The following is a 9,407-nucleotide window of genomic DNA, read 5'->3' on the forward strand; positions in this document are numbered from 1 at the left end:
TGTTCGTGGACATTGAGTCACTCTTTCCATTAGGATTAGATAAATACACCACTACCTCTCTTTACTTTTACTTTTCTTCATCCTCTCTTACAATCTTTATCGATCAATACATATGGATCATCCAAAGGCTTCTGATCAAGTTACATCCAATTGGTCAAAAATTCCTCTTCTTGGTTGCATCATGGACACTCTCGTTCATCTTTTTACGATCTTTCCTGACGAACAAGGCAAAGAGGTCGTCGACACGGCGGTAGCAGAAAATCGTGCAGCTCAAAAACACTTTAGGCAACTCAACTGTGTTAAACTCAATTAGCCTTGATGATAAGTCTTTCTTAATATCTTTGGTTTTCTTGTCTTGCTTTATATCTCGAAAGCACCATGCCAGTTTATAAATACAATCTCTAGATCGATATATTATATATAAGATTAGTTGCGGAAGACAAGAATTCTATATGATATATGCTCTTGCATCAATGAAAAGTATTTTCTCCTTGAAGCAAAGAAGAAGAGTATGCATGCCTTCATTTATTAAAAAATCCGACACCTAGTATTGAAGTCTCCTTAATCTTATGGGACAACAAACTTATTTTATTTTCGTTAAATATATATACTGAAGTCTCCTTAATCTTTTGCATTCAAGTATGTTATACCAATTTTTATAAATATATAGATTTGATTAAAAATATGTGTTTTCATGTTTGAGGCTTTCAAATTATCTAAAAGAAATATTGTTTTCGAATCTTAGTATAGCTGATAGACAAGACATTGTTTCAATCTTGTAAATTTTTTTTTTTCTTTTTTTTGGTCAAAAGTTTCAATCTTGTACATAATACTAGAAAGCCATGGTAAAAGAAGTTTTTTGTTTTGGTCTATAATAACTTGAGATAAAAACTAGAGTAGGTTAATTTAGTCACATTCATATCGTCAAAATAACAATACCAGAATTTATCAAATTACCGAAAACATATTTTGTGGTTAAACTTTAAAAATTTTCTGTACTTAGCCACATATGGTCAGGAAAATACTTTTTGACTAATAGCTCATGACTAGCAGTAGATCAGTGGTTGTATTTGCTACATAGACACATGGTGTCATAAAAGACTCTGGATAATTTGTTAATCTTTTAACCTGGGTCCGACATGGCTGTCTTAGGTAGGCTGGAGAAGCGATCGATTTGGCTCGGTTTAATCTCGAATTTTGGAAAATCAATTTGTTTGGTTAATTGAACCAAATTAAAATATTGGTCACTTTGATTTGGAAGCCACAAATATGGTTTGGTTTTAAGTGGGAAAATTATTACCAAATTTATACCGAAATTCAACAATTTGATCAGCTAAATGAACCTAAGAAGCAACAATCGAGAGAATTTAATGGAACAAGTGCAAGAGATTTCGCCGGTTAAAGAAGGACAACGCACAAGAGCACCAAAAAAAAATGTTGAGCATTTAGAACAGTTGGATACGATAAATCAAGACCCGATAGTTGATGTTAGAAACAACGACCATACATGAAATACGGATGGACATGTGCCTTAACAAGCACGAAGGCAACCATGGGCTATTTTTCATTCTCCCGTAGTGATAAGTCTCATGTATAGAAATATAATTTTCTTACAATGCTATAACCTCATGGCTACATTGCAAGAGTGTCTTCTTGAAAAAGTTCTTCTCCCCCTCACATACGGATCAGCTTAGGAAAGAGATCTCAAATTTCACACAACGAGAAAACAAAGGTTTTGTGTGAAGCTTGAGAACGTTTGAAAGTATACTCGTCACAATGGCATGACCAAAAAAATTATTGTTTAGTACTCTGTGGTACCTTACTAAAATATACGTGATTTTGTGTATCACTAGCAACGAAAAAATTTTAGAATAAAATCAGACAAAGAGTTGTTGCATAGAGAACTTAACAAAAAGGTATACCAGAAAACATCAAGATACACAAAGAAAGAAAAAACTCTCCCAGACACGTTTTTCTAGGAGGACAAAAGGAAGTATGGAAGTTTTTATTATCCAGATCTCACCAAATTCTGGTTTCTAATAACGGCTTTATCCAGCGGTTCCTCTATCAAACTTTTAAAACCCGCTGGATACTTCTTCCCCCCTCCCCCCCCTCCACCAAACTCTCTTCTCCGACGTCGGAATCCCTAGCTGTGAACTGCCTTTGAGCCACTGCATCTTGTTGGACCTCAATTTATTTAAGCTTAGTGGGTTTAATAAAATTGAATTGTGTGAATGAGAAATTAGACCTTAATGGTTTGGTGAGGAGTGGGTCAGATTGAATAGAGTCAAAATTCTGTTTCACGTCTCCGTGAGACTCGGTCTCTTTGGTTTCGTGATCAAGTGGAGAGTTGGATTTCTTTGAGAGATCATCGCTTCTTCACGTCGCCCACCTCCTAGATTTGCGATGGACTGGATAGAGTTGTGGAGAATCAATTTCAAACCCAAGTCATCCAAGTCCTCTATATATACTCATCGAGTTCTTCTCTTGCAAAACAGTGAATTGACGAAATCAATCGCTTGTTCTCACACACAGCAAAAGCACAAAACATCCAACAATCTCTCTCACAAAGTAAGTGTCATTTCGAGAGTATCGTAGAGTGTACTTCGTATAGAGCCGGTGTGTTTGAGTGATTAGCAAACCCGGTTGTGATTGGTTGTATCCTGGGATTCTTGTAACCACTAATCCCGTCGCACTACGGGGGTTTCAAAGAGTTAAGGAAAGAGATTTCGGTTTCGCCTCCATTCTTCCCTTAACGTTTGTGTGTTTTCTCATAATCAATACCTCTTACGTAGTGTGGCAAATTTCTAGCTCCTACATTCTTAACTCTTTGAATCTGTTGTTGTTTTATAAACATCTAACAGATTGATTTGAGATTTCATAAACGTTTAAGGAGAAGTTGTGTGTGTAATCACAATTTTGTTTACCACAGTTGAGATTTCATTTATTTTTTTGGAAAATAGAGAACATTAATCAAGGGTGAAACCGAGTTGTGCAACAATAATAAAATATCCAAAGTGGTTTGACTACTGTTGTGGTGTTTTAGCTCATAAGCGTCTGAGACTTAGTGGGATACTTGTGTTATTTATTTATTTTGCAACTTAAAACAATTTAACTTGACAAGTTTAGTTTTGCGAAACCCATATGGTCTTGTTGGTTTTTGTGTTTGTTTGCATATAATATTTATTTAGTGTTGTTAAAGTCACTACATGATTTTAAATAATTTTCTGAACAAAGCTTTGTGGTTTGTGTTTCAGACATGGCTGGTGAAAATTTGAATGTGTCCAACGTTAATGAGGTCACCGAGACCACCACCAATGAGACTGGGACTGAAATCTAGTTTTGTACTCTTACTCCGCTGAAAGTAGCGGTACTTGAGCTGATGACTACTTGTGCTATAAGCATAGGATGGATGCCAGAAAAGTTTGGTGGGAACGGGTTCAAGGCGTGGCAACAGAAAATGTGTATCCTTCTGACCATGTTGAACCTAAATAAGTATGTGAAAGAGGATGCACCAGTTCTCTCACCGGAGAATAAGGATCCGCTCTACCTTGCCAGCGTGAATACGTGGAGCCATGCAGATTTTCTTTGCAAGAGTTGGATTCTGGGTTGCTTGACAGACCCGTTGTACATTGTATACAATAAGGTCAAAACTTCTAAAGACCTTTGGGATGCTTTAGAGAAAAGGTACAAGGTCGAGGATGCAGGCTTGCTAAAATATGCTACGGCAAACTTTTTTGACTTTAAAATGGTTGATTCAAAACCGATCATGGAACAAGTGGAAGCTCTGCAATTTCTTAAGAACGAGATAGATTCTGCGGGGATGTTGATTAGTGAAATTTTAATGGTCAATCATCTCATTGAAAAACTCCCTCCAAGTTGGTTGGATTTCAAGAATTATCTTTTTCATAAGAAAAATGTTATTTCCCTCGAAGACTTGATTGTCAAACTGCAAGTTGAATCACTAATCCGCATCGAGAAAAATGTGGACGTGGTGTAGCATGCATAATAATGGATTTGTTTGTGATGGATTATCTAAGGTGTCTACAATAATGATGTAACTGAGGCTTTCCACCTCGAAGAAGAATAAGTTGTATTCTCGAAAGAGAAGAATAAGTTGTAGTTGGTTTCTCTTTTCTTAATAATGGAAATTTCCATTTAGTTTTCATTTGGTGAAGTCTTCAAAAATGCAAAGTGAGTTAACGTGAGATTTGCATGAGACTTACGTCGTAGCATGACTCTCAGAAAACGCCATCACCAACATGAGAAAATGGAAAAACATATATATATATATATATATATATAATTCACATGAATTGATGTGATTTAATTTTGTAAATCTCTTTAATGATTGTACAAAATATTTTTTATTTATGTGGAAAAGAATATGAAATGTTGAAGGGTTAATCTATAAAATGTGGGGGGAAGCGTTGCTTACCACAAATAATAATCTCAACATGATACCACATAAAGTTATTAGAGAATTTATTATTTTGGATAAAGCTCAAGAAGCTATGTGAATTTTTTTTTGAACTTTGTGGATGATTTCCTGAAGTAGGAAAAATCAGTGTCAATATTATGTGTACACTATTATAGCAATCAGCTATTTTTTTTGGACAGTGAATAAATGATTAAATCATTGGATTATCAAGAGGAATGGGTAGCCTAGAAATATAAATTCAGCTTGGTGGAAACCCAATCTATGTGATTGGAGATCCCAAGATCTAGGTTAAAAAGGGACAGAGTTAGAGTTGAACACTGTAAGACTATGTCTATACCCAGTTCCTAAAGATAAAATTAAACAGTGTTACCTGTAAGAGTTGAGGTTAAGCGTTAGCTTTTAATGACATACCATAGTTTTGAGATATTCCTGGAGTATTATAGGATGCTTCTAAAAACATAACTGATGGGAGGTCACCTAGTGAGTGTGAAATAGGACCGTTTCTAGGAGAATGAAAGAGAGGCTATATTCTCCAAGTTCACTCATGAACCCAGGAATGTCCAAGGCCAAAATGGACACAATAGAGAACTAAATCTCTACGAGAAAGTGTTTTTATGCGATACCTGTTGTCTAGGTTTACATTAAAATCTGGTTGGTTCAAGACATCATGTTCACCTCCCGGCCAAGTAAGTCCGACAGATATTAAAAATGATTGGTTCAAAGCTGAAAAATGCTACCTTTCAGATACAATAACATTTTCGTATACTCTCGAACGTCTGTCTAGTCTAGTCTAAGTTGTGTCTAGTCTAGTCTAGTCTAGTTAGTAAAAGGTTTTTTGAGTCTTCCTATGTATAGTTTGTAATTCCTATTCATGTGGGGGATTGTTGGACCTCAATTTATTTAAGCTTAGTGGACTTAATAAAATTGGATTGTGTGAATGAGAAATTAGACCTTAATGGTTTGGTGAGGAGTGGGTCAGATTGAATAGAGTCAAAACTCTGTTTCACATCTCCGTGAGACTCGGTCTCTTTGGTTTCGTGATCAAGTGGAGAGTCGGATTTCTTTGAGAGATTGTGGCTTCTTCACGTTGCCCACCTCCTAGATTTGCGATGGACTGGATAGAGTTGTGGAGAATCAATTTCAAACCCAAGTCATCCAAGTCCTCTATATATACTCATCGAGTTCTCTTGCAAATACAATGAATTGACGAAATCAATCGCTTGTTCTCACACACAGCAAAAGCACAAAACATCCAGCAATCTCTCTCACAAAGTAAGTGTCATTTCGAGAGTATCGTAGAGTGTAGTTTGTATAGAGCCGGTGTCTTTGAGTGATTAGCAAACCCGGTTGTGATTGGTTGTATCATGGGACTCTTGTAACCACTAATCCCGTCGCACTGCGGGGGTTTCAAAGAGTTAAGGAAAGAGATTTCGGTCTCGCCTCCATTCTTCCCTTAACGTTTGTGTGTTTTCTCATAATCAATACCTCTTACGTAGTGTGGCAAATTTCTAGCTCCTACATTCTTAACTCTTTGAATCTGTTGTTGTTCTATAAACATCTAACAGATTGATTTGAGATTTCATAAACGTTTAAGGAGAAGTTGTGTGTGTAATCACAAGTTTACCATAGTTGCGATTGGGTAAAAACCATAACGAGAGCTTGAGAGTCTCGAACCTGTTTTGTTCTTGTGGGAAAGGAAAAACAGAGTGTGTGTTGATTATAACTCAGTGTAAGATTGTTATTTTAAGGCTGAGTTAAAGCTGCAATTGGTTTAGATTTCTGGTTTTGTAAAACCTGCTGCTTGCATATTGTTTATTTGCTATTGAGAATTGCGATTCTAAAAGCTTTTGTGAAACCAATTGTTGTGTTATTCAAAACCTGCAGTTTGCCTTTGTGTTGCATTCATAAACTGCAGAATTTCTGGTTTGGATTTATTTGCAAATTAAAAACTCATAAATAGACACAGTGTCTTGGTTTTTAAGTTTCTTCAAATTGAAAGTTAAAGAGATTTATTATCTCTTGCTTTTGAGAGTTTAACAAGAACTGCAACTTGGTTGTGCGATAATTAAAATATCCAAAGTGGTTTGACTACGTCTTTAGCACACAAGCTTGTTATTTATTTTGAAACTTTATATAGTTAAACGTGAACCAGTTTGGTTTTGCGAAACCTATGTTCTTGTTTTTCTTGTGTTTAATTGCAATTTTCTAAGGAATCGAGTGTTGTTGATTTATTCACTTGATTATCAGAGTCATCTCACGACTTGATATATTGTTCTGAAAAAAGCTTTGTGTTTGTGTTTCAGACATGGCCAGTGAAGACTTGAACGTCTCCACCGGAGCTGACTTGTGTGCGGTAGTCACAGAGGCTAACTTTGCCGAGAGCCATCCAAAGACGTGGTGGTTTGATACCGGTGCAACTAGGCACATTTGCTTGGATAGGTCGATGTTTTAAACCTACAAGAAAAATGAGAGTGACGAGAGACTTTTCATGGGAAACTCCGCCACCTCAAAGGTTGAAGGTTACGGGAAGATTGTCTTAAAGCTTACTTCTGGACATGAGCTCACTTTGACGAATGTAGTTCACGTACCAGAGATGCGTAAGAACTTAATCTCCGGATCTCTCCTTAGCAAGCATGGATTTACCGTTAATTTAGATACGTATAAGCTTGTACTTTCCAAATATGGGTTGTATTTGGGTAAGGAATTTGTTCGTGCTGGGTTGTTTAAGATATCTGTTGGAGCGGTTGCTCGTAACAAAAATGCAGCTCCTACACATCTGCCTTCAGATCACCCCTCCAAAGGTAGTTTTTTGTTTTCCTTAGCTTCAAAAGTTTAACCCTGTTTACCTGTGTTACTGCCTTGTTTAAAAATCTCACTTGCTAAGTGAGTAACCTGTGTTCTCAAAACCATCCCTCCATCACCCTGACCTTCCTGCTACTGAAGTGCTCGAACCATGGATAAGAGGATGCCATATCACCTGAAAGGGAAAAACATTGAGGGCGGTTTCTCTCCCCCTACCTGTAAAAGAATCAGAGCACCGGACCTTGATACTTCAAAGCTGATTGAGGAAAACTCTCTTACCTTAATGGGTCGCCTTACAAACCCACCGGTTCAAAGACTATGGTCTCTTTTTCCATTCCTCTCAAATCATTGGAACCTTCGAGGTAAAGCTTCAGGTTCAGTCCCAAGCTAATGAAGAAGATATGCAGAAAGTGCTAGACAATAGACCATACCACTTCGACTAGTGGATGGTTATCATTCAAAAATGGGAACCTGTTATATCGGAGACTTTCCCATCAAAGATTCCTTACTGGACTGATATCCAAGGACTCCCAAAACACCTCTGGCTTCCTGAAATGGTGAAAACAATTGGTGAAGAGCTCGGAGAACTTTTGGACTAAGAGATTACAACTTCGACAGTAAAAATTAAGGTCCTCATTGATGGCTTACAACCTCTGGTAAAGGAGACAATAGTCGAGTTTAAAGATGGCAGTGAAGCCCTGATCTCCTTCCGCTAAAAAAACCTCAAAAACTACTGCTCCTTTTGTAATAGACTATCCCATGAAAAGAAAGTTTGCCCAGGGTTTTTAGCGGCATCTGAGAGACAAGAGGAGCTGATCCCCCAAACAAATGCTCCAGGAAAGAGTGAACCCTAGCGGAACTACTACACCCCTTGGGACAATTTTAGGGCACCACAAGTTAGTCAGAACGGACAGAGGACTCTAGAGACAACTCAGGTGAACCATCATTCCAAATAAAGCCCCACGAATACATTTCGTCACCAATAAAACTCTCGAGGGTCCTTCCATGCTTTGTCACCTTATAAACGAAGCCTGCTGGGCACCAACCTTGACAGTCACCACCATAGAGCCCTTGACTCGCGTGAAAGAAGTAGCCCTGCTCTCCCACCAAGGCCAACTGGCCGCTCCCTATCATCCTCTAGAAACGACTACTCAAGGTCACATCATAGCTATGGTGGAGGATACAAAAAGACAAATCTATGCTGGAGAGAAAATACTTAATCCGAGCTGGAAATTCTGAAACGTCCATCACCAGACGCCCCCTGGCGGAGCACACCTTGTCTTCAGCAGAAGTAACCCCTCCTCCACCTATGCCTCTTCCTTCTACTGAGGAGGTTATGGGAACCCTCCGAGAGGTAACAGTTCAATATATGAGCTGTGCTGACCCTACTGAGAGTGTTGCAAGGAAATGTAGAGTAATTCAAGGTGAAGCTAAAGGTCTAACAGCAGAAACTGCTAACAGAATTATAGAGGCGGCAATAGCATCAAATCAAAATGATAATTTGGAGCAACTGACTCCTCCTGGAACATCCCCTCTGGAAGCTGTTACGACTGTACCACTTCGGGAGACTAATCAGCTATCCAATGCCCTTGGAAAGAAAAGACGCGGGAGACCACCTCTGCAAAAACCACAAAACAAAAGCCCTCTTAGACTAGCAGGAGCGAAATCAAGCAAACAAAACAAGTGCCTCATTCAATCCTCACCAAAGCGGAGAAGTACCTCTGAAGCTGGACCCTCCCACCGTGGAGAAAACAGTAAGAATGGTAACGGTGCACCACAAGGAAAGCTAATCCCAGCTAATGGTGAAGAAGAAGGTGGATTTTCACAATCCACCTTATCCTCTTCCTTAAAGTTACTAAGCTGGAACTGTTGTGAGCTGGGGAACCCTACAACAGTTCAATGCCTCCGGGAGTTTCATTCCAAAATCTCACCGGAAGTCTTGTTCCTCATGGAGACGAAGAACCCAGATGAAAAAAGTCTTAAGCTCCTTACAATGGTTGAACTACCCTTCCCACCTCTTGATCCCACCCCATAGCCCAGGGGGAGGAGGATTGGCCCTATTTTGGAAGCAAGAAGTGGAGTTATCAGTATTGGCAAGCTGCAAAAATTTTATTGACACAAAGATTGTATTTGAAGGGAAAAGTTTTTTTGCTACCTTTGTCTA

General features: G+C 38.4%; 2 protein-coding genes and 1 non-coding gene across 3 annotated transcripts; 2 read left to right on the forward strand and 1 right to left on the reverse strand.

Annotated features, from left to right (window-relative positions):
• Positions 1-1,686: 1,686 nt before the first annotated feature.
• On the reverse strand, positions 1,687-1,788 carry LOC147943881 (small nucleolar RNA R71). Its single transcript, XR_015558787.1, has one exon. It is a non-coding gene; the product is annotated as a small nucleolar RNA R71 (small nucleolar RNA).
• Positions 1,789-2,502: 714 nt separating this feature from the next.
• Positions 2,503-4,036, forward strand: LOC147943882 (uncharacterized). Its single transcript, XM_087512834.1, has one exon. The coding sequence runs from the start codon at positions 3,383-3,385 to the stop codon at positions 3,998-4,000; it is 618 nt and encodes a 205-aa protein (XP_087368960.1). The 5' UTR covers positions 2,503-3,382; the 3' UTR covers positions 4,001-4,036.
• A 4,405-nt stretch (positions 4,037-8,441) lies between these two features.
• LOC147943883 (uncharacterized) lies at positions 8,442-9,278 on the forward strand. Its single transcript, XM_087512402.1, has one exon. The coding sequence runs from the start codon at positions 8,442-8,444 to the stop codon at positions 9,276-9,278; it is 837 nt and encodes a 278-aa protein (XP_087368528.1).
• The last annotated feature ends 129 nt before the right edge of the window (positions 9,279-9,407 follow it).

Source organism: Camelina sativa, chromosome 5 (genome assembly GCF_030686135.1).
Source record: "Camelina sativa cultivar CO46 ecotype springtype chromosome 5, ASM3068613v1".
NCBI classification, from domain to species: Eukaryota; Viridiplantae; Streptophyta; class Magnoliopsida; order Brassicales; family Brassicaceae; genus Camelina; species Camelina sativa.

Bases quoted from the DNA above. Each gene is read 5' to 3' on its own strand.
- LOC147943882 (XM_087512834.1), top strand. From the start codon at position 3,383: ATGACTACTTGTGCTATAAGCATAGGATGGATGCCAGAAAAGTTTGGT.
- LOC147943883 (XM_087512402.1), top strand. From the start codon at position 8,442: ATGCTGGAGAGAAAATACTTAATCCGAGCTGGAAATTCTGAAACGTCC.